This window comes from Grampus griseus (assembly GCF_964374135.1).
Source record: "Grampus griseus genome assembly, chromosome: X".
NCBI lineage: Eukaryota > Metazoa > Chordata > Mammalia > Artiodactyla > Delphinidae > Grampus > Grampus griseus.
In genome coordinates, this window is record NC_138999.1 from 36,514,857 (window position 1) to 36,541,290 (window position 26,434).

The 26,434-nt window shown below is 36.8% G+C and overlaps 2 protein-coding genes across 6 annotated transcripts in view; one reads left to right on the top strand and one right to left on the bottom strand.

Annotated features, from left to right (window-relative positions):
- Positions 1–26,434, bottom strand: part of CASK (calcium/calmodulin dependent serine protein kinase) — a 385,576-nt gene that overhangs the window by 166,057 nt on the left and 193,085 nt on the right. For all 5 annotated transcript variants that reach the window (XM_082681940.1, XM_082681938.1, XM_082681939.1 and 2 more), the window contains exons 4-5: positions 22,258–22,335; positions 16,696–16,768 (exon numbers count right to left, since the gene is read on the bottom strand). In XM_082681940.1, coding sequence (XP_082538066.1) covers positions 16,696–16,768; positions 22,258–22,335 — 151 coding nt within the window. The remainder of the gene's footprint in view (positions 1–16,695; positions 16,769–22,257; positions 22,336–26,434) is intronic.
- On the top strand, positions 5,476–6,486 carry GPR82 (G protein-coupled receptor 82; the record flags this gene model as incomplete). Its single annotated transcript, XM_082681167.1, has 1 exon — positions 5,476–6,486. One exon carries the CDS (start codon positions 5,476–5,478, stop codon positions 6,484–6,486), a length of 1,011 nt encoding a protein of 336 aa, XP_082537293.1.

Here is a 26,434-nt window from a genome sequence, read left to right on the forward strand (position 1 = left end):
CAGAATACTGCAGAAGTGACAGTGTTGACTTTAGAGGCTAGATCAAAAACAGGCATTGCAACTATGGCCTTGTTCTCTTTAATTACTTGCTCTGTGAGGACAGATGGCTGCATGACCTTGGGCAACTTATGCAACTTTTCTGAGGTTCACTTTTCCTCACCTTTAAAATGAAGATATTTATTTCATAGTATTTAACAGGGTATTGTGAAGACTGAATAAGACATGCATATAAAGCACGTAACAGGATGCCTGGCACATAATAGGCTTTCATTAAATGTGGCTAATACTGGTGTGGTGGTGGTAGTGGTGGTGGTAGAAGCTGCAGTAGCAGCAACTGATTGGCTGTGAGATGTGAAGGAAAGAGAGGAATCAAGGATGATTCCTAGGTTTTTGGCTTGAATAACTGAAGAAGTGATGGTGTCATCTACTGACTTCGGGGACAATAGAAGATAAGTTGTGGAGAGTAAGGACATTCTTTTTTCTTGGACCCAAGGTACTTATTAAGCCTCAAACAGGTAATACTAAAATTATCTTTCAATCACTTATAAACAGGATTCCTTTTCCATTCTTCCTTCTCTAAATTATTTTGAAGTGTTTTTTTGTTCTAAATAATTCCTTCCTGGAACATGAAAAATTGTTGAAGTAAAAATGATAGGAATTCCAGAGGTCAAATTACTCTGCAGTCAATGGCCATGTACCCCTGGATGAACCACTGTTCTTAATTAAATGATGGCAAGCACTGCAAATGCAAAGATGAATAACAGCAGAACAAAATCCAGACACTCAGGTAGTCCTCACTTTTGTTTTACAGAGAAGTATTAGCAAACATTAGGAAGGATATATGCAATCAACAAGAAATAAGATAAGCATCAGGGGTTATAAGAATTGGCAAGGTACGTTTCTTAATTTTAAATGAAGATGTACTGATAACTAAAGTGCTCGAGCTTGATGAAATTAGATTTCTGTTCCCACTCTCAGACTCCCACTGGTTTAACTACCCAAGGAAGGGTAATGTGTGATGCAGGTCTGGCTCCTCAGCTGTACACACTTAGCTTTCATTTAGTTAATAGTTCATAGACTGATTAAACAATACTATACATAAAATTGGTTTCACAATTCTTTATATTGTAATGTAACTATTGATTTTATTTGAGGCATATTTGGTCTTCGGATTCTGGCGCTTTCCAGGATTCCCCAAATTCATTATGAAATACTCCAAACAATGTACTACTTTGAATCTGAATCGAGGCAGCACAGGACAATTTGAAGTAGAATAAGTTAGTTCATTAGTTAACCAAGATGAGACCCAAACCCCTGAATGCACTGCTCTGGGCCTCACTTCTTTATCCCCCAGCTCTATGATATTTGATTCCAGTAACCTGCTAAAGTAAGAAAACTTTGCATTTAGTTTCTCTTTATTTGTGATAAAGTTGAATTGCAAATAAGCCATCCACAACGATTTTACAGACAGGTTTGTACCAATATTTTACTGGGTTACTATGGAGTGGTTCCCTCTACCACTGTATTGTACAAAACTAACTAGTCGTGGGGATTAAACCTTTGAACTTAACTTCTGCCAAGCATGCTAATGAAGTTAAATGAGGTGTACCGGTTCATGAAATAATCAAAAGGAAGCACAGTATATATACTGTCCACTAATTTCCTCCCACTATAGAAATAGAGAAATGAGTTTGGTTTTTTTTTGAGAAGGTAGTTGCTACATTTACCGTTAACTACTGAATTTCTTCAATACTCTGTTTAATTTCCTTTTCTTCCCACTGCAGTTCGTGTCATGCAAGAATCTATTCACGCTGACTAAAACTGAAAGATAATGGAAGAGTGATGATCAGAGAATTTAAAATCTGAAATTTAGCATCATCACCCTGAACAACAGAGCCTTGGTTGGCATAAACTACTCATACAGGTAAGACTGATCACTTTTAATTTAAAAGTTAACTCTATAAAAACTCTAACAGGACTAAACTTTAAGTTTTGAAAGCTGATCATTAAGAAAGGTCAGCATATTAATTATGTAGATAATCGTTAGTAATTGAAGTTAGAATTGTAGACTTCTTTCATTTGTCAAATTAGCAGAGGCACAATGTGTTACAGGAGTGATTCAAGACAAGACAATCTGCTGAGAGGAATGCAGTCTTGTACACATTTTCTAGAGAGCAATCCTGTATATATAATGTGATTGTTATTTGAGCTTTTAAGCTTTAGAGTATTTTCTAAATTTTAGAAAATAATTATCTAGCAGTTTTATAATCAAACTTTACTTTTAAAGGAGAGGTACACAGTAGATACAAATTTGATGTCTGGGAAGCTAAAGATGGTCAACTAGTTGTCATTTGTTATAGTGAAGGTTCCTATAGAGTTTCGATGTCATCTGTCTGATAAAGCTGGCCTCTGTGAAAGTCTTTTTACTCCTCTTCTGTTCTGAAGCATTTGCTAGTAGAAAAGCAAGGCAATGGTAATGAATAATATGAGATAACAGATGCTCTATGTGGTGGTCTAGTTTTAAAAATAAAAAAGGAATACTATCCATTAATACAGAAGCACCACCTTTATAGATTTTAGTACATAATGCATTATCTACACAAGGCAGCGGCTAGTGTTTTTAACATCATCATAAAAGGAAGCTCCATTCCTTATGTAATATAAAAATTTACTTTGATCAGATAATTTTTTCTTAAGAAATAAACTGGCTAATTTCACTCTCTGACTGATTTTTTTTAAACATCTTTATTGGAGTATAATTGCTTTACATTGCTGTGTTAGTTTCTGCTGTATAACAAAGTGAATCAGCTATATGTACACATATATCCCCATACCTCCTCCCTCTTGCATCTCCCTCCCACCCTCCCTATCCCCCCCACTAGGTGGACACAAAGCACTGAGCTGATCTCCCTGTGCTATTCGGCTGCTTCCCACTAGCTATCTATTTTACATTTGGTAGTGTATATATGTCCATGCCACTCTCTCACTGCATCCCTGATTGCTCTTTTCATGGGCAAGGTTAGTCCATTAATATTTATTTTGATGATTTCTATAATCTTGCTTTTTAAAAATATTTATTCCATATTTTAATTGATTTTTTTCTTCATTTTTGTTCCATCCCCCACCCCCCAGTAAATTAGAATTTCAGCACTCTATTTCTAATTTTTAGGTGGTTACCTTGAAATTTTGTCATGCATGTTTAACTCGACATATACTAAAGTGAAACAGTATGTTAATCCCACTCCCAAAGAATACAAAGGCACTGGAACATCAAGTTAGATCCCACTCTTGACTTGCGTATTATTCTTGTCCAGCACTTTCGTTCTGTCCTGTTTTAAATCCACAAATTTGAAATTACTCTTAAAATACATGACTATTTTGGTTTGGATTTACATAAATGTTTACGATTTTATTTGCTCATCATTCCTTTTTGCATTGCAGACCATCCTTTGGGGAGCATTTTTCTTTCTTCCTAAACTACATCCTTTAAAGTTCCTTTAGTGATAGTCTCTTGTTGATAAGTTCCCTCAGGTGGTGTTTATCTATAAATATTTCATTTCAGCCTCAATCTTTTTTTTTAACATCTTTATTGGAGTATAATTGCTTTATAATGTTGTGTTAGTTTCTTCTGTATAACAAAATGAATCAGCTATATGTATACATATATCCCCATATCCCCTCCCTCTTGCGTCTCCCTCCCACCCTCCCTATCCCACCCCTCTAGGTGGTCACAAAGCACGGAGCTGATCTCCCCATGCGATGCAGCTACTTCCCACTAGCTATCTATTTTTACATTTGGTAGTATATATATGTCAATGCTACTCCCTCACTTCGTCCCAGCTTAACCCTCCCCCTCCCCGTGTCCTCAAGTCCATTCTCTACCTCTGCGTCTTTATTCCTGTCCTGCCCCTAGGTTCTTCAGAACCATTTTTTTTAATCTGACTGATTTTTAAATCAATTCCAATTTGCCAGGCTGTACTGGATTCAGATACAAACTCACTCTGAAGCATATGGACCGTTTTCTAAATAAAAATTGCAAAGCAACAAAATAAAATGATAAAGACACTGGTAGACATTAAGGGTCTTAGTACTTGAACCTAGGGATACTCAAGCTTTCAAGCTTTTGGGTGAAGATTGGTTTAAAAAGTTATTTCAAAATTATAATGGTATATTTTGGGGAAAATCCCTATTTCTATAATCTAAGATGCAGAAAATATAATCATGATTCTGAAGAGGGGTAGAGAGTAAAATATTCCTGAGGGGCTGGGGGCATATAAGAATCTCAGAAGGCGGTGGGTAGTAAAAAGTTTTGTGTTTATCAAAAGAGAGAATGAGAAGAAAAAGATTGAGAATCCCTATTCTAGATTATAAAAGAGTGCAGAATGTGGTACTTAGAAAGGTATGGTGAAAAATACAGAGAAATGAAGCACATTCTGAATAGAGCTCATGATTTTTATTTGACCAGAATCAAAAAAGTTTTCTTACTTCCACCTGAAAGAAGTAAAGGCATGAGAAAAATAAGAATGAAAAGGAGTTTGTATTTGTACCTTTTGAAGCAAGAAATATTTAAAAATAAGACATTAAAAAAGCAAAATCACACCTGCATTTATTCTGTGATTAAAATATCTTCTAAAAAAAAACTTCTCTGAAAAACCAAGATACTAAATTACACACAAAGACACATGAGGGTGCTCTAACCAACAAGCAGTAGCAACTACAGTTCTGACACAGAATCTTAAACTAGATTTTTATTGAAGTATGATAGATTATCATTAAATATTTGAAACAAGAAATTACTGATGCCATTTGGTAAAGACCCTGGGATTCTGGTGTCCATCCTTGGTCACTACACTTTCCTTCTGTTCAATTCAGGATCTTGCCTGAGTGTTTATGTAGAATTAAGTTTACTTCTGAAATATGAAAAGTGACTTTTCTAAAAGTATTAGATTATAGAGAAGTTCTTTAGCCGTGAAAAGACACCATTTTGAAAAGTATTTATGTACAATTAACGTGGTAATTAAAAATCGGTCTTCTATTAACATGGCCACAAAATACTTTTGCAACACTTTCCTTTGGCTAGTATGTGCCTTAAAATTGTTTAAATTACCTTTCTAGGCTAAAAATAAGTTGTCATTTACAAACTGCCTTAAAATCTAATATAAGAATTATAAATTTCTCTAGTATAAAATAATAAATCTCAGGCACTTAACTATTTCTATCAAATTTTGTTTTTTAGACAAAGGCACCATCCACAATAATCAACTTTCTTTTATTTCAATTGGACAATCGTGATTAGAAAAGGTGAGACGGCATCTATACTTTCCCTTTTCATCCAATATATTTATGTTACTATTTTATTTATCCAATGCTTTATAAAAAAAACTATTTAGCTGAAATACCATCTATAATTTTAATACTAAATATCTGCAATTCTGTTCTAGTTCCTGTGGCAAAATTCAAGGAAATCTGATATAAATGAGTAACAACTCAACATGTATTCAACCATCCATGATCTCTTCCATGGCTTTACCGATCATTTATACCTTCCTTTGTATCATTGGTCTCTTTGGAAATTCTCTCTCTCAGTGGGTATTTTTAACAAAAATAGCTAAGAAAACACCAACGCACATCTACCTAGCACATCTTGTGACTGCAAACTTGCTTGTGTGCAGTGCCATGCCTTTCATGGGTGTCTATTTCCTGAAAGGTTTTCAATGGGAATATCAATCTGCGAAATGCAGGGTGGTCAATTTTTTGGGAACTCTATCCATGCATGTAAGTATGTTTGTCAGCCTCTTAATTTTAAGTTGGATTGCCATAAGCCGCTATGCTACCTTAATGAAAAAGGATTCCACACAAGAGACCACTTCGTGGTACGAGAAAATATTTTATGGCCAGTTACTGAAAAAATTTCGCCAGCCCAACTTTGCTAGAAAACTATGTGTTTACATATGGGTAGTTGCTCTAGGCATAATTATTCCAATTATCATATACTACTCAGTTGTGGAGGCCACAGAAGGAGAAGAGACCCTGTGCTACAATCCGCAGATGGAACTAGGAGCCATGATCTCTCAGACTGCAGGCCTCATTGGAACCACATTTATTGGATTTTCATTTTTAGTCGTACTAACATCATATTACTCTTTTGTCAATCATCTGAGAAAAATAAGGACCTGTACATCCATTACAGAGAAAGATTTGACTTATAGCTCTGTGAAAAGGCACCTTTTGGTCATCCAGATTCTACTAATAGTTTGCTTCCTTCCATATAGCATTTTTAAACCCATTTTTTTTGTTCTACACCAAGGAGCGGACTGTCAGCAATTGAATTATTTAATTGAGATAAAAAACATCCTCACCTGTCTTGCATCAGCCAGAAGTAGCACAGACCCCATTATATTTCTTTTTTTAGATAAAACATTCAAGAAGACACTATATGATCTCTTTACAAAATCTGAGTCACCACATATACAATCCTCTGGTTGATTTCTGAATGGAAAACACCACCAAACAGAAAAGTGTTCATATGAGTCTATTAGGGACCCTAAATTACATGATTAACAGGTCATAGCTTGGTTGATAATAGGCACCAAGAAAATCTCTTTGGTTTTTAAAAATAAACAAACAAGCAAATATAAAACTCACTTTACGGTTCTACTTATAGTGAAAGTTGAGATGGCAGAGAGTTAAGAGGCAAAAGTCAAACATATTGAAAGGATCCCACTGCATATAAAACCAACAGACCTTTTTCTGTTTAAACTCAACCATGGATGCTTCTATTCAAAACACAATACGTCACAACTATAGGATAAAGAAGCAAATGGTTTATGACTTTTCTACTTTTTGGGAGTTAGAATACAAGGGTCCATCTATGGGTAATGTCTTGTTGGTAGCTTTAAAAATGAGTAAAAGAAAAAAGTGAATAAGGAATTTCCTCATTTAAGTCCTATCTGAATGTATGAATAATGTACTACAAAAATCCAAGGTTTTATTTCATGAACACATTATTTATTTGGTGTTATCTGGTTCATGATCCTGGGAGAAGCAACATTCATTGATTCCAGTATTTATTAAGTAGATGTTATTTATAAATATGCTTAAATATTTGGATTAGGCTTTGTCAAAATAAAAATGAATATAATGTCATTACATGCTGATCTTCATCACGTTTTGTATATTTTCCTCTGTTTTCAATATAAATAATGTTATTAATGACAAACAGTACCTAGCGTGTAAATATGTTTAATTAATTTCTGTGAAATAAATGAATGAATGATAGGCAGTATAATAGTATCGTCGCTGCAAGACTGGTCTCTGGAGTTAGAGTCCCTAGATTCAATACTAGTTCCACCTCTTATTTAGCTGGACAATCTTAGGCAAATCACCCACTTTAAGTGTTAAGTTCTTCATTTGTAGAATGAAAAAATACTGTGTAATTCATAAGTACTATGATTAAACCAGATGATTTTACTATTATGAGTAGCTATCCTTTACTAAGTACTTGCTATTGTGCCAGGCACTCTGCTTACATGTATTATTTGAATCATCACAACCCTAATGTATGCCAATTTACTGATGAAAAAACTGAAGTGCATAGTTAAATAAGTCACCCAAATTTTCTCCAATATCTAAGTAAATATTTAAAGGGTAAGCCTTTCTGAATGGTCATTTCTTTCTTCCATGCAATCTTGTCACAGTAAGACAAATGATGATGGGTATATTCTGTATTATATATATTATAATTTAAAATAAAAAAGAATGTGTGCTTTATCTTCCTAAAGAGATCATAAGCACCTTTGGAGCTTTAGTCTCTTTTCTATTTCTACTCCTATGGTACTTGCATTCTCTCTGCTCAGATAAGAACCAAACATAAACAGCTGAATAAAACTGAAGTTGAATAAACCTTAACTGTAACCTGCTACTTCGTTAGAGACTGCTTAAAGACTCATTTATTCTCTACATGGTAATTTCTTCAGTGCTCAAAAAGTTTCAAGTTCACATGGCACTTCTAAGCCTTTAACCTCATAGCATGTTTCATTCTAGAATTTAAAATATAGAAACAATTCACTATACAGATTCCCCAAGAGCCATGTGCTCAAAATCACTAGAGGTTTTCCCAACAAATCTGTGCAATTTTCATTAAAAAAGAATAGAAAACAGTAAATATTTTTTCTCCTTTTTTACTTCAATGTTTAACTGAGAGAAGAAAATGTTCAGAGAAACATCAGAAAAAACACATGCTGGCTTCAAATATTTACAGTATACAACTATTCTTTTATAGTAGCAATCTTATTTCTGTCCTATTATTTTTAATTTGCAGAGATGAACGAAGACCTGGGAACTCCAGGTGACTCCCTAAGTGCTGGCTGTAAACAGGGGTGTCCAATCTAGTAATTTCATAGACATGAGAATCACATAATAACTCAACGTCGACCAGGAGACTTCCCAAGACATCCAGCTTTCTCCACAGTTAGAGCAATACTTTTATTCTTACATAAATTTTAAAACCAGAACTCATTAGACTAAGAGGAATTGAGATGATCAATAGTTTTCATTTAACATAAGCAGTACTGTATTAAATCTCACTGTACTTAGGAGTTCTAAAGATATATGTAACTTGTAAAAAGCATTACTAAAAAAACCACTTTATATCACCACTATTTAAATAAAAGATAAAAGATATTACACCAAAGTAGAGCTTCCTACATTTAAAAAAGGCAGGAAAAAAGATATGCAATTTCTCAAGTTACTCATTCTGATAGACAACTTCTGTTTCAATTCTCTGTACTGAGCGTATTAATCACCACGTTTATCTTTATACCATAGATGCTTTCGTGAATAGGTGATTGTAAATTATGTTGAATTTTTTTGTGTAATTGAAGTACTGCCTATTTAATGTCATGGCAAATACTTTACATAAGGTATCCCTTTCTAAATTTACCCTAACTTTAAAGTGTGAATTTCAGAAAAACAATGTTTTTAATGTGTCCGTGAGTTATAGTCAAACACAATTTCAGAAACCTCAAATTTTGACTTAAAGATCAACAAGATTATATCTTAACAGGCATGATAAATGTTTCTTTCCCCCTTTATCCTTTCATATATACACTCCCATCAAGGCAACTTGCAAACTATTAATCAGGAATATGTACCATTAAGACTAGACCAGCAAAATTAAGGATGTACTACTCAACCTGAAAGTGAGTTTCTATTCTGTGAGTAGAAGAGGAAGATGTTGAAGAAGGAAAAAATTTTCCTCTACCCCTGTAGGTTCTCCTGGCTGGTCTAAGAGTTAAATTGACATGAGACAGATTAACAGGAGAAAAAACAAATTAAATTATGTACCTATGGGGGTTCCATAGGAATATGAGGCCCAAGGACAATCTGGGCAATTGGAACTTATATGCCATCTGAGAGAGGAGAAGGAGGTAGGGGTTTGGGACTTCAAAGGGGAGGAAGGCAACTCACATGGAGATAGAAAAACAAATGTTTGGTAAACAAGTGCTTGCTACTCCATGCAAAGACAATGGAACACAGAGAGGACTTTGGTGTCCCCAGCCTGCTCAGCTCCCCCACCATACCAGCTCATATTCTTTGCAGACATCTCTGGTGATAGTACTCTTCCTAGACCAGGCCCTTTAAATTCCTTCAGGCGCTTAAGGAGGAGGTAAAAAGAAAAATTTCCTGAATCTTTCGTTTCTTAAAAACAACCAGCGCCAAATAGTCTTCAAGCCAAAGAGATACATTTTGGGGGTGGCAAGTTTTGTTCCCCTACAATGTCAACCCTGTTCTGATTTGGTAAGGATGACTGCAGCCCACCCCTGGCTTTGCAGTCTGCAGGGTGGAAAGTTGTTATGAACAAATGTGTGAAGACAGGTTGAAAGGAAATCTTGCTTGGCAAACCACAAAGGGAGCACAGAGGGACACTGGTAATTTGCTAAGCATTTCAATCCTGCAGCCCAATGCCATGAACCTTCTCTGACTGCCCCCAAATTCAAAGTGAGTTGATATCAGTGTCAAGAGTTACTACAGCTAGAAAGGTTTTATACCTGACAGCACAAATGCTCTGGCTGTATCATACATGCTTGCTACCGTTGGCTAAAAAGGAAAGGAGCAGTGAAAGGATTCACATCTGTTAAGCAAAAGAAACAGTCATTCTTTTCTTTTCAAATCAAGGAGTTGATTTTTTTTGAACGTGGGTGGGTGGAAAAAGAGAAGCAAAATCATCTTAAATTTATCTTGTATTTCTAAGCATTAAAACCCCACTTTCAAGCTGAACATGTACATTATGCTCACAACAACCTTACGAAAGTAACGCAGAAGGTAAGCCTGTGTGCTTATTATAATAAAGAACAGAATAAGTAAGTTTTCATTTTAAGGAGAATTTCAATATTTTATATAAACATGAGGGACTCTTGGGAGTTGTGGTAAGAGATGTAAAAGAAATGTCAAGAGCAATAGAGGAAGAAATACCGTAAGAAATCCACAATGCTATGGCAGCTAGCGTGATCTGATGAACACCCATTTATAATGAAGTCTGGCCCTAAGCTGGTGAAAGGAGAACTGATACCATAAGGGGACCAGAGAGCAGCCAGGCGTGTTCACGGGTTAGCAAGGAAAACCATTTAAAGGAAGCACACACAGAAATGCTTGGGCGGAGGCTCCTGGCTGAGCGGCTGTGAGACTGGGGTTTTGCAGTTCTGAGAACTAAAAACGGAGCCCCCAAACCTCCTGGGCACAGGCCCTATTCAGAATAGAAAGTGACTGTGTGTACAGCAGTTTGCTCTCAAAGAAGCTGCTTAACTTCAACTTCGTTTATTAAAACAGTACATCAGTAGGTCAGAGCCACAGAAAGGTCTACGGCTTGCTTGTCTCTCCACGCCCAGGTGATGCTTTGTGAGGCTGTCTCTGGGAGTCAGGAGAGACAAGAAAATTTCAACTTTCACTGCTTAACAGAGCAAGTGAAGGCAGGCAAGGAGCCAGGAGTTGCATTTACCTTGAAAACTGTTCTATTTCTTTCTAAAGTACTTCTAATTTAGGGGTGAGAGGAAGAAAACACTGAAACATAATGAAAGTTACCACATCCTTTCATAAGAAAAAAAGGAATAAAATACATGCCTTAATTAATGCCTGTAGGGAGTCAAAACATGAGAAATATGCCATTATGACAGTGGGTCTCAACTGGGGGTGATTTTTGTGCCCCAGGGGACATTTGACAATGTCGGGAGACATTTTTGAGTGTCACAATTGGGGGGAAATGCTACTGGCATGTAGTGGGTAGAGGCTGGGTAGAGGCAACAACAACACAGGACAGCCTCCCACAACAAAGTGCCTGGCCCCAAATGTGCATGGTTGTTGGGAGATGCTGTACTATGATGACACACCTTCTCAAATGTCAAAGGATTATATAGTTATTTTTTACACAATTCCATGTGAAACTGCTTCTCGAAAGCGAGCAGTTTCCACTACAGGTCACATGGCACCATATACTCAAATCTAACCTGATATAACCAAACATTTTTAGACTCAGGTATTATGATTTCAAAAAGAAATGCATACCAAGTAAAGAAAAAAGTATTATTAATATCATGTTAGGACCTTTGGGAAACCCAATGCTTTTGGATCAATATCAAGAACTTGGGGTGGGGGGGAGGTGAAGGAGGGAGGGAAGGAGAGAGAGAGAGAACCAGAACCAGGGAGAAAATGAGAATATTCTTGGCTAGCTGAAACAGATGATTAAATAATCTAAATATTTCTCAAAGGAATGGAACGCTCCAATGGTCTTCTATTTTCTTTACTAAGTATAAGGGAAGAAAATTTTGACAAAAACTACAGAAACCAAAATCTACATACAGAAGAAATCTATTCAGACAAGTCACTGAATATACAATATCTGAATGTGAAGAAAAGCTACTAGGCTGCAAAATTAGTTGTTTTAGCAAAAACAGTAACAACACATCAAGTGAAATTTTAAATTATTAGCCATGTGAAATGTATTGTTATTAAAGATCACTACATTGGAAAACCCCTATAATAAGGCCCTGAATGAAACTACTTTGGGTTACCTAAATTACTGAAATTATATTAGTAAATCCTGTTGACACAACCTTCAAATATATCTGGAAATCTACTTTTTTTACCACCTCCTTGCTACCACTCTGGTCCTGCCAGGCAGGAGCATCTCCTGTTTCCCAAGTTCCACCCTTGAGCCCCTATTCAATGTATTACCAACAAAGCAACATAGTCCTGTTACCGTGGAAAGTCAGATCATAGTCCATCTTTGTTCAGAACTCTCTGGTGAATCCTCATTTCTGTCAGAGTATAAGTCAAAGTCCCTCCTCTCCTTTCCTCTCTAACCTCATCTACTATCCACTCTCCCCTTTGCTCACTGCGCCTCAGCCATACTGGCCTCCTTGCTCTTGCTCAAAAGGGCACTTATGCTCCTGCCTTAGTGCCTTTACACTGGCTGTTCTTTTACCCAGAACCCTCCTCCTTCGATGTCAGTTAGTGCACTCTCTCTCTCTCCTTCGAGTCCTTGCCAGAGGTCAGGTTCTCAATGTGGTCTGCTTGATCACCCTATTTAGAATTGCAACCCCTTCTCCAGCAGTCCCTACCTACCCCTTTGGCTGCTCTCTTTTTTTCTGTAGTTCTTTTCACCTTCTAACCTACTACACAGTTGACTTCCTTATGCTCAGTGATCAGTGTCTGTCTTCCTGAACTAGAAAGTCAGCTCCACTGGGGCAGTGATTTTGTCTGTTTTGTTCATTGATGTAGCTCCGGTTCCTAGAATAGTGCCTGACACATAGTAGGCACTCGATACAAATTTTTGGATGCACGTCTTAAGAAAAATACACCCGAGTTCAAATTTACCAATTAGCTAAATGTGAGTATTACATTTACCCATGCGAAATGTATAGATTTCAGGTACTGAAATATAAAGAATATCAACAATAATGTGTGCTCTGTGTTGAAAGTCTGCTTCCCAACTCAACAATGGTGCCTTTTCTGGTGGTTTCTTCTTATTAACTTGCAGTTTCAGAATCACTTCTCTCTTCCCTTCCTTAGAATGTTTCTGGATGCTTCCTCAAAATTATCTGGCATGTGCTTTAGACACAATAAACAAATTTATTAAAATCCAATACAAAACTAACTTTGAGCCTTTGCACACACTATCCTGTTGCTTGAAACATCCTCTCATCCCAGTGTAACTCCGCCATGACTCAAGACTAGGCTCAAATGTAACTTCCTCCATGACGTTTCTCTGACTCTGTCTTTTAATTATATTTACCATCCCGTACCTTGGACGATAATTATTTGTTTTGTCTATCTGTGAAGATGGCCACAAACAAGTTCTCCTATTCTTGTGCACATAGGTTGCTCCTCCAACTAAAAGGTGCAACTTATTTTTCCTCCTCTTGAATCCAGGCTACTCTTGTGACATTTTGACTAACAGAATGCAGAGGACAGGACACAGTGCCAATTCCAGGTCGAGGCTTCAAGAGGCCTGGTAACTTCCATTTTTGCTCCTTTGGTGCCATGAGACACTGTCCTGCTAGAAAAATGGGCCATGAAGGGGGGAGAAAGACAAAGAGAGAAATGTTCTGAATGAGAGACTATGAAGAGGGCCTAGCCAGCTTCCAGCTGTTCTATTCACTTCTGCTGAGATGCCAGAAAAGTGAGTGAAGCCTTTGTGGATACTAACCATGCCGCCTTAGCCAACAGCCTGTGAAACAGAATCAGGCAGTCCCCATCAAGCTCTGCTCAACTGCAGAACTGAGAGCAAATAAATGGCGCTTGTTGTTGCAAGTCACTGTGTGTTATTCCGTGGTTGCTGGTAACAGATACACTATCTCATCTCTCTACTGAGACCATAATAATGCCTTTAGGGCTCCAAGCACAGTATACTGCATGAAGTAGGCACTCGGATATTTGTTGAATAAATCAATCGAATGTAAGTTAGAAGGTGAAGCACAGCATTCAAACATAACTACTTTGGGATTTTATTTGGTTTTGGATTGTCATTATATCAAATACCATGGCTAATCAAAAAGCTGACTATATTATTGAAAGTATTACAGTAGAGTACGCTGTCAATCATTTATCATATGATATTGATATAATTACCTTTCAAGAACAGAATTCAAAATAAAATTGCTTCTTACAACTTAATAACAAAAACCCAATCTGATTAAAAAATGGGCAGAGGATCTGAATAGACATTTTTCCAAAGACAGACAGATAGTACATGTACATGAAAAGATGTTCAACATTACTAATCATCAGGGAAATTCAAATCAAAACCACAATGAGATGTCACCTCACACCTGTTAGAATGGCTATCATCAAAAAGATAAGAAATAATAAGTGTTGGTGAGGATGGAGGAAAAAAGGGAACCCTCATATACCATTGGTGGAAATGTAAATTGGTGTGGCCACTCTGGAAAACAGTATGGAGTTTCCTCAAAAAAACTAAAAGCAGAACTACCATATGATCGAGCAGTTCTACTTCTGAGTATTTATCTGAAGAAAACAAAAACACTAATTTGAAAACGCTAAAAGAAAAAACACTATGTGTACCTCCCACATCACTGCAGCATTATTTACAATAGCCAAGATATGGAAACAACCTAAGTGTCCATTGATGGATGAATGAACAAAGAAGATGTAGTGTGTACACACACACACACACACACACACACACACACACATATACACATACATACACAGTGGAATACTACTCAGTCATAAAAAAGAACAAACTCTTGCCCTTATGACAATGTGGATGGACCTTGAGGGTATTATGTTAAGTGAATTAGTCAGATACAGAAAAATACCCTATGATTTCACTTACACGCCGAATCTAAAAATCAGAACAAATGAACAAACAAAACAAAACTCAGAGATAGAGAAACCAGAATGGTGGCTGCCAGAGGTGAAGGGGGTTGGGTGGACAAAATGGGTGAAGCAGGTAAGAGGTACAAACTTCCAGCCATAAAATAAACAAGTCAGGGGGATGTAATGTACAGCCTGGTGACTAGTCAATAATATTATATTGCACATTTTGTAACTTTGTATGGTGACAGAGAGTAACTAGACTTACTGTGGTGATCATTTCACAGTGTACACATATATCAAGTCATTATGCTGTATACCTGAAACTAATATAATGTTAAACGTTAATTATATCTCAATTTTAAAAATTTGCCTCTTGAGCAGAAGTGTTTTTAACACAATGCTACTCTATGAACTAAGAATCTGTTTTACACATTTTAAGTTTTCAAATTGTCTTTTTTTTTTTGGCCATGCCGGATGACATGTGGGATCCCAGTTTCCCAACCAGGGATCAAACCCGCGCCCTCTGCAGTGGAAGCACGGAGTCTCAAACACTGGACCACGAGGGAAGTCCCTCAAATTGTCATTTTTGTCATTATATATAAGGAGATATACTTCACTCTGTATACATGCATTTTCTTACATTAATTAAGTGCAAAAGAATGACACAGCACGTTGCTATCATTGACCATTCCCTCCCCCCTTTATCTTTCTACACTTCTTATTCTCTTTGTTTGCATAACTGAAGAATATTTCCTTATAAAAGTGCTATGTATCCATTGGGCTGTTAATGTTGAGTGGCAATAATAATATCATTTTCCTATCACCACATTTGAAAAGAATAAGACATTTTACAACTAATTTACACTAATGTGTATTCTGTGCATTTCTCCAATTATTTTTCATTGCTATTATAACATTCTACCAGATTGATCTGGAATTGCTCATGCTTTCCCTCAGCTTTTAACCACAAGAATTTCAGTTAAAATTTCCCAAACGTTATAGAAAATTTAACTAAATTCTACTTAATTTTCTTAACCATTAAAATACATTAAAGGAGCCAGGCCTTTGATAATACATCTTGAGGGAAGGAGAGCGCCATATCTGTGGATGTTGCGGGTTAGAGAGAGGCCAGTGACAAAACAGGAGCACGTGAAAGTAGACAACAGGGCCAGAGAGACCACAGGGGCTCTTAGTGACTCGAGGCCTTGAAAGGGGGTAGGCATCAGGAGGAAGGCCCATGGCTTCCTTTCTTGCATGCCTCCATGTCCTACCTGACACCTTATAAGCCAGGGACTGACAGTTCTCATAAACTTGATACTGGGATTAAACAGGCATAAAGATTGAATAATGGTAATATTCATATTCCTAAGGGTACAAACTATATTGCATTTATAATTACTATTTCAGACTATTTTTAAAAACTCTGCAAAGAAAATAAAATGCTGACTATTCTACATTGCAACATTAAGAAAATATAAGTGTGTGATGAACTTTTACTATATAAACCAAATTCTAATTTCCCCCCAATTAACTTAGTATAGGATATTGTTTGGTTCTTCCTATTTGTTGGATTTTCACACTTCTCTCTTACACACATAATGGCGAAGGAGGAATAACAGAATTTTAGAATGTGTGTACATTTTAATAAAAATAAGGAAATTGAAATGATAAAAAAGTGTTCCTATTAAGAACTAGTACAACTCTCCACATATAAACCAGTTAAACAAATTTTTATTTGTAAGTAAAATTAACTTTAAGATACTCTTTATAAGAACACTAAAGAAAAATTTCTAATTCTTATCATTGCTATAAGTTAGTTTCTATTCACAAATATTAAAGTTAGTGATAAAAATGACTTACCTTCACATCCCTGTGAATTATGTTGTTATCATGACAATAGCGTAGAGCTTCCAGTATCTGTCTCATGTAATGACTGTAGAAAAACAAAAGAAATCTAAAACTGTAAAAAAAAAAAAACCCTTATATTTTTAAAACTTAATGTACAGTGTCCCTAGTTTATAACTCCCACCTTCATACTCACTGCCCACAGACACTTTTCATTTGAGTAGACAAGATTGGTGGAATGTGCACCTTAGTAATGAAAAAGTTGGCAGATGCATAAGTTTATGAGCTTTATAAAGAATTAATGCGTTCTGTATTTTCTGAGATATCTAAGTCAAAGGAATTTCACACAGTTCATAACTAAAATAGCTCTGCAAACTAAAAATTCAAGCTTAAAACATGAAAAAGTTTTCTGACACTCAGTTAATTCTACTTAGTTACACTGGATTGCTATTAAGTGACCAGTGCTCAGAGGTACACCAAGGATTCTGACTAAAGGGGTGGGAACCTTTTATCTGCCAGCAGAGGCTGGCTCTCTGTCTTATTTCCATTTAGCTTTAAGGACAAACAAGAAAGAAGAACCCTCTTATGCCTCTACAATTTCTTTTTGCAACATAATCAAGTTTTAGTTGGGGCATCCTTGAACAAAGCAGAGTTCCTTCTGGGCCTAAGTCCTAGGAAGTCAAACTCCTCACAAGGTCAGCAGGGTCCACAGAGGCTCCGCACTGGGTCCAGGTGAAGAACAGAGGAGGAGCGAGCATTTTAAAGAACAGTCCTTAAAAATGGGCTTCCCTGGTGGCGCAGTGGCTGAGAGTTCGCCTGCCGATGCAGGGGACGCGGGTTCGTGCCCCGGTCCGGCAGAATCCCCCATGCCGTGGAGCGGCTGGGCCTGTGAGCCATGGCCGCTGAGCCTGCGCTCCGCAACGGGAGAGGCCACAACAGTGAGAGGCCCGCGTACCGCCAAAAAAAAAAAAAAAAAAAAGGTAACAGAGTCAACTAGCCACAGGGTGTGACAAGAGCAGTTCATTCAGCATTACTTCAGAACTTACTTCGATTTCCTTCCCTCCATTCTGAAATTCTTCTGTAATCCCACTGTTTCTTCTTTGAGGGTCTTTTTCATCTTCTCTTCCTCTGAATTTTATTCCCTTCATATCTGTCATTTTCTCCCTACTATCCCTCTTCCTTTCTCACTTTCCCCTTTTCCTTCCCAACTAGCCATGACACAGAAATGCAATATACTTAACATTAATTATTGCTTAGTATTTATTGCATTTTGTTTTTTTCTATCCAGATCTTTTATTCCCCACACTTTAAAATAAAAACTAAATAATTTAATGGTACTTACAAATGACCTTGTGTGTGTGCTTGTGACTCAAGACCAAAAAAAATTTTCTCCACTCCTGCTTTAAAATTAAGACATTTCCATTGAGTTCCCTCTTTGGTATACTACTATCTAGCCAAACTCACATCAATGTCCCTCTAATTAGCATATGCATTATTTCATGTATTAGAATTGATCAGAAGGTTCTAGTTTAAAAATGAAAGGCAGGGGGAAAAAAACCCCAGGCTTTGTTCCTGTACTTATCATTGTCTCCTCACAACTGGGCTCTAAGCAGAAGGAGCCAGGCTCCTGCAGTTGTGATGTCCAATTTTTCTTACTTTGCAAATGTACACATGGCGGGTCACGGTCACATACTCTTTGCCTGGGCCAGTGCAGTTGAAATTAACTTTCTGTTTAAGTTAGGGGTTCTTAACTTGGTGTTGTGGCCCTTTCCTGGTTCAAATCATGCTTTGGAGGATCTGTGACCCCCCGAAATGGCAGAGATAACAAGTGTGAAAAACTCTAGTTTCTAAAATCTCTAAAGCATGCTACAAAGGTTAAGTCTATTATTATCAAATTTAGTCAAGATTTAGGAACAGCCTATTTGTGCATCTAGGTGTGAACACTGGAATAGTAGGTAAGTTTAAGTTAGGTAATATGGACCTAGCTTATACCTAACAGCACGACTACTCTGGATACTTAGCACTAGGACAGCCACTTCTATCCTTAGCCTGAAGAAAATTCTAAAAAAAAAATTCTTATCTCAAAAAGAAAAAACCTCAATGAATGAGCATTTTTAAATCCGAATACTCAATTATTTAACCCAAATATACATACATATTAGAATTTCTGTGGGGGCAGGGTAGAATTTTTTTCCCCCAAATATAACATATTTAAACTGATCTTTCTCCACCCTCCCAGTCATGACCCTTGGGAGGCTGTGCATGTGAATAGTGTGCAAGCAGACTACAGAACCAAAATCCACCCATATACATTCTAGAGAGTTGCTGACTAAACTTTAATCAAAAAGCTTCATTTCATGAAGCATCATGGTGGCCTATACTTTCAGAGAAACTCATCAATATCTATGTTTGTCTCCATCCCTAAGGATCAGGAATGATGATAACTCTGTGGAAAGAAAAGAGCTGGCCAGCAATCCTCACTTCCTTTGGAAGGAGGTATTTTGGAGGTGGAAGAAAAGAAGGGAGGTGACTCAGCCTACTCTCTTTGGCAACTCTGGGCAAAAAAAGACTACACTTAAAAAAGCTCTTTGCTAAGCTGAAGAAAGCTTATCTCTGGAATTCCCTTTACAGAATGTTCCTGGCTAAGGACTACCTATGATAAACAGAACCCAGGATCTCTGAGGCATGAATGGCTTCCTGGAAGATGTCATGTAAGCTATACAACTCTCCAGGATACACAATGGAGATGTTTCATAATTTAAATGCTCCCCTCTGTGTGTGGAATCTCACAAACCTCACGTAGAGACCTCATCTATTCTGGGCCAGAGGTGCATTTCTGATGCAGGAAGGAATGAAGTGAGGAGCTGCCCTTAAAAGGCCCAGAGCTCTGTTTGCTTCAGCTGAGCCTTTTGATTGCTCGTATCCTTATAACTGTTTAGTAAAGCCTGGTGCTAGGGAAGAATATCTCTCTGATTTGTGAGAGTTTGATTTGATAATCTGATCCTATATGTTAGCCTGCTCCACAACTCACCACCTCTGAAAGAACAGAGGTAATCACTAATTGGGTTGTAAGGACTGAACGCAGTTTTCTTTCATGTCATGCTTTGCTGCTCCTCTTGACGCTCAGCCAGTTGGAGAAAAACAACATTATCAATATGATTACTTGGTGTCTCAGAGTCTTCTTGCAATTGGTCTCACTAGAATAACTAATGCAAGCTGAATTTTCCAACAAAAAATCACAGAATCAGAGAGAAGGAAGGTAGAAGTCACCTGGTTGAACGCTCTAAACCAAAGGAAGGATTTACGTGCCCTTGTTACATGGTCATTGGTACTCTGCAGTAGGGGACATACATAATCATACTTTTTGAGGCCACTCCCTTTTGTCATTTTTAGGAAGGGTTTTTAATCAATTGTGCCAAACCACTCTCTATGCAGTGTCACTTACTGATCCCAATACTACTCTTTTCTGGTCCATTCTGGAAAGTTCCTTTCATAAAATCACCATTTTAACAGCAATATAGGTAGATCTTAAAATCAACAGGCTTGATTGATATACAATCATCTTGATATATATAAACATCTAACTTTTCTATAAATCTCAAGATTGGGAGAGAACTCAAGTCATTTCACTGTATGACATCACCTCTACAACACTACTATTCTCCCTATCCTGACATCTAGTCCAGTGGCAGAGACAGGCTCAAAGTTAAGGAAAAGTGATAGGGATGAGTAGGGAACAGAGTAAAAGTGTTACTGGTTACAGCCTATATGCCAGGTACCCCAGTGTTTTTGTGGTTCCAAAAGGAAAACGTCATCTTCCTCCATCAAGCTTCACTATTTTATAAAATCAACATCTAGCATTTTTAGTTTTTCCTATTTGATGCTGCTGTTGAAAGATATCAATATGGGAAAATACAAAACTCAAATTCTTTTTTTTTTTTTTTTTTGCGGTACGCGGGCCTCTCACTGCCGTGGCCTCTCCTGAAGGGGAGCACAGGCTCCAGACGCGCAGGCCCAGCGGCCACGGCTCACAGGCCCAGCTGCTCCGCGGCACGCGGGATCCTCCCGGACCGGGGCATGAACCCACGACCCCCGCATCGGCAGGCGGACTCCCAACCACTGCGCCACCAGGGAAGCCCCAAACTCAAATTCTTAAAGAAATAAATATGAACAATGATATGCAAAAGTCTGAGAGTTTCATTTAGTAGAAGAAAGTGGTTTACCACTGTGTCATAAGAAAAATCAAGACAGCATTGACTACTTTTGGTATTAAAGAACGCTTTTTAATTCTGAAACACAATACAAAATAAAAATTTTAAACTGTGATAAGAATTCAAAACAAGAGTAAAATGGGATTAAAAAAAAAAGAAAACCCTAGAATATGCTTCAGTGAACATGGCACAAAAGAAAAAGGATATTTAGCCTCAGTTCTACCATGAATACATCAGGAGTTAAAAGAAGGAATTAAAGTTAGTATATATAAACTTTCATTTGCTTGTTCTCCCTAGCTCCAGGAGTACAAAACAGCAGCTACCTACAATTGAGTATATTCTTTATCTTGTGTTATAGCTATGGCTGCTCCATCTCCTGAGACTGGAGACCTTGCTTCTCAGTGAGGAGAAGGCAGGGCAAAGAATTTGAAGAAAGTCAAGCCATTCTAAGCTTAAAGTCGCATGAAGTAGTCTCTAAGCTATTTTCAGTCATATCTGTCCATTGTGCCATAATTATAAAAAGAATGATAGGAGGGAGAAAGTTATAATCATTTAATGGTAACTATTTCTCAAATGGTAGAAAGTTTTAATAAATCCTAATGGGTTTGTGGGTTTGAACCCTTCAACATACTATGGTTAGTGACTGAGGAGGGATGCTGTACCCCAGGTATTAAAAAGGCAATTTATTGGAGTGGGTATTTATGATATGGTTGTCACCAAAACAGAAAGTTGTACTGCTTCAAATCTACAAGCAAGTGGCCCAGTGCATGGCTCTTGTGATTTTTCATATTAAATCCTTATTTTGATTCATTAGTTCTTTACAAGAACTCCTACACTTGGAACAATGGTGGCTACTTGATTGGGAGATCAAACACTGGCCTGAAGCAAATATATTCAGCAGAAAAACTGTGCTTTTATTTCTGTTCCTTCTACTGTTCTATGCTTTTTCTCAGATTAACTGGTCACCTAACAATTTGCTATCACTAAAAGGCAAACTGAAGAACTAATGAGACACATCTGCTAAAAAGCAAAAATCAAACACACAAAAAGACCCAAGTTTAGTTCTACACGGTTCCTGAGCTATCAAATTCCTCCTTGTATAAAAGTCATCAGAAATGGAAAAGATAGCAGTAGTGAAGTTAAACTGTAAATCCATATAAATAGATCAATTCATTGTTCAATATTTTGCATTTCCAGTCACTGTTTGGTTCCACTAATGCACATTAAAAGAGAGATGCTCCTTGTAAGAAAGAGTGGCAGTATGCTCGTCATCAGTTCAAAGAGCAGGCCACTTCATGTGATTTCCTTGTCATTTCCTTCTTTTACTTCTACCTTTACTTCTGGGGAGTTCATACAAATTACGTACCTGGCCACAGCTTCACTGTATACAAAACCAGCATCAGCTCGTTTTACGATTTCAAAACACAGATCCGCTCCATCCATACTGTAGAGAAATGTGAAAAAGAATATAAGGAAAGAGAAAATTTCAGGAAGTAAACATTGAAAGTGAATACATTGTAACTAAGTTTTTAGTTGACTTACAGCTAAAGATTATAATAAATTATTTAAATCTCCTTTTGACGAAAAATAGACAAATTATAAAGGACATTATAACCATCTTAACACTGAAAATCTACAGGGGGAAAAAACAGGAAGAACAAGCAAATGGTAGCATCAAATAACATAAAGTGTGGGAAACTGCCTATAAATTTTCTTTAGGTTATCACAACAAAAAGTCTCAGAAAAGGGCAATGTTGGGGGTTGTGGCATATTTTTGAATCAAATTCCAAAATTGTATCTAGTCACATCATGTAATATTTTAAGAATACAACAACGATTCTAAAACATTTAGCTATAGTTATCGCCACTAAAAGGGAATTCAAGCTATATACTGTGAAAGGAAAAAAATAATTAGCTAATCCATAATTAATTTTTGTTTATACTTCCATTACCAAAGTTAACTGCTACAAACATACTCTAACACACTGATGTGCTGGTGACGCAGGGCTACTATCTTGCCTCCAAACTTAAAATGGTTCTCTATTTCTCACCAGATCAGTAAGGTTTCTTGTTGTCTCAGCCATACCTTGCTTCTTCTACCTACCCTGTCTAATGACTTTTCAAGAATAACTCACTCTCTACGCAGATTAGTCTTACACTACTCCCTGAATATACCATTTTGTTTCTTTTTCTGCCACATTTCTGTATATATTGTTTCTCACACTCAAAACCTACCTTAATTCAAGGTTCCATTCCAATCTCACCTTCTCCAGGAAGGCCTCTCAACGATTACCAGTCACATTAAGGCCTTCTTTTGCTTAAATTCTATAACAACTCTATATAGCCCATATTATAACATTTAGCACTTACACAGAAACATATTTATGTGTATACATGAAACTTTTGCCAGATTATTACATATATCAATGAATAGTTAGCTAACATTTTCATAATGCTTTAAGTCTTATAAAGTGTTTTCAAATCCAGTATCTCATTCATTCGTTTATTTAGTAGCTCAGGAACCAAAATACCTGTTGCAGGTTTTATACTGAGGAAATAGACTTCCAGAAGGGAAAGCAAAGGAACTAACTATTCATTACTATTACCTATAATTAATAACTAATCCATTAATAATAATTAATAAACATTACTAACTAATATTACTATTCATCAAGTATCATGGAAAGCATTCCTTGTTATATCTCCCTTCCTTCTTACCATCATCCCATGAGGTCAGCATCCTTCTCGTTCTCAAACAAGTTGTCTAAGTGAGTAGACAAGTATGTTACAGGGACAGAATTCAAATCCCTATCTATATTTAATGTTCTTTCCATTATCTACAGCTACACCTACTAGGTGTGCAAGGAACAAATGTACACATTCAAGCTCAACAGTTCAAAAATAGGGTGAAGTCCTAAAGAACAAGTATATTTTATATTTTCAACATACTCCCACCCAAAACCTGGCAGAATACTATGCACACAGTAAATATTTAATGAATAGTTTATTTAAATCTTGGTGTGGTTTTACGTAAATGAAAATACTTTCACATTTTTACAAGGCTTTACAAATTTTACCTAGTTTTCATTTCACAGCCAACGAACTTTTTCCAACGTCAAATAGGATTTTTCTCCAAAATAATTTTTATGATGGCTCAGTCTACTCTGAAGTATGGCAGTGCCCATTTTGCACAATCAGAAATAAAGCCCGGATGAACACGATCATGTATCTTTGTGAACAACCCTGATCATTTGCTGCAGTATAAGTCCTACCAGCAGAGTTGCTAGGTCAAGGGGCACAGACAATAATACTTTTGATACATACACTACTGGAAATATTTTAACAATTTATACTGCCACTACTGGGTGTGAAAGTGTTCTTTCCTCTACCTTGCCTCTATTAGGATGACTATTCTTTTTAATCTTTGCCAATCAGATAGGAGGAAAAAAAGTCACTCATGATTGCTTTCATTTACATTTCCTTGCCTACTAAAGAGGCTGAATATTTCTCATTTCTTTGTGTTGTGGGGAGAAAAAAAGCACTATTTTTAAAGCTGGCTGCAGTTTAAGCTGGTTGGTTGATCTGTGAAGACTAAAAACACACAGTGAGGGAATTACAGTTTTGTTTAGGCATTTTCCTTTTTAATTGCGAAATGTGAGGATAAGCACTATTCAACTTAGAAGAGAGAAGAGTTAGGCAAAGGAGAGAGCTAAATTGATTGCATCATAAAGCAATAAGAATCCTTAGAGCTAGAGGGAAGGCTTTTTTGGAGGGATCTGGAAGGGGGAAAAAAATCTTAAGGGTAGGAGAAAGTACTAAGGTGGTGAGAGGACAACACTTAAGGAGGGAACCAGTCAGTGGGAAATAACTGGAAATTGCTTACTGCCCTGTTCTACAATCACCAGCATGAATCGACTCATTTTTCATGGACATATCTGAAACACTAGTACTTGAAGTGACAATTTCTACATTTACATATACACACACCAAGGTATTTTTAGGTTTCTACTCTTTTCCACTATTTTTGTATCTAGTCCCATACCATTTTTAATTCTGCAATAGTATATTTTAATATTTGGCAAAATAAGTCTCATTTCATTATTATTCTTTGTAAACATTTTCTTATGAGTTTTTTCTCCCAGCTGAACTTTAAAATCAGTTTCTCAAACGCTAAACATTTTTTATATTTTGGCTGAAATAATATTATATTTATAGATTAACCAGCAGAAATTAACATTTTCTTAATATTCTCATCCTTGAACATGATACGCCTCGCCATTTCCTTTCATGTCTCTAAGTTACAGTTTTAAGGTTTTCTTCACATTAGTTCCAAATATTGATTATTGGGTTCCCCCCCAAGGCATTTTATATTTTTAGTTGCTATTATAAATGGGATCTTTTGGCTATTATACATTTTTTTAAGACAATGGTTCATAACCAGGGGTACCAAAAAAAAAAAAAAAACCTATGGAACTTCTGAAACATGCCGGCATGCTCTACGAGGGTTTAGTCTGAAAGTAAGTCATTACTGTGAAAGTAATTTTCTATTATTAAAGCTAGTTGATTAGCTAATTGCAACACTAATTGATATTAAAGTAAAAACGGCAATCCATTAATTTTAAATTTTATGAGATACAGAAATAACTAAAAATACTGCTATTCATGCAAATTTTATTCATCACAGAAACTTAAAATATACATATTCATAATGCATACAATCCTAATATAATAACCTTGAACAAAAAGTTCAATGTCTTAATTCTTTGATAAACTTTATCTGATAATATGATTTTAAAAACAATTATGGGACTTCCCTGGTGGCACAGTGGTTAAGAATCCGTCTGCCAATGCAGGGGACAGGGGTTCAAGCCCTGGTCCGGGAAGATCCCACATGCCATGGAGCAACTAAGCCTGTGCGCCACAGCTACTGAGCCCGCGTGCCACAACTACTGAAGCCTGCATGCCTAGAGCCCGTGCTCCACAGCAAGAGAAGCCACCACAATGAGAAGACTGCGCACCACAACGAAGAGCAGCCCTCACTCGCTGCAACTAGAGAAAGCCCGCACACAGCAATGAAGACTCAACACAGCCAAAATAAATAATGAATAAATAAACAAACTTTAAAAAACCAAGTATAAGGCTTCTTCTATTGTTTTTCGCTTTGGCTTCCCATCTTAGTGTGTTTCTGGATCTGCCAAGAAGCTTCAAGAAGCATGTTCTGAATTTCCCCAGTTGGTTCCATTCTGAGGGAGTAAATGAGACAGAGAAGAAACCCTGCTAAGGAAGAGTATGGGGAATGCTTCTATACTATACACAGAGAAAAACTATGGGAGGTTTACTCTGAATTGTGAAAAGTGATGGGATTATGAATGATCTTACCTCTCCCACTTCATCTATCTGAATTTTAAAAATTTTGTAATAAACATGCATTACTTATAAAATTTTTAAAAACTTTTCATAAACAAATGCTCCAAACAAACAAAACAGATCACAGGTCTAGAGGCACAAGGTATGGCTGGCTGTATGTTGAAGGGAATCAGAAT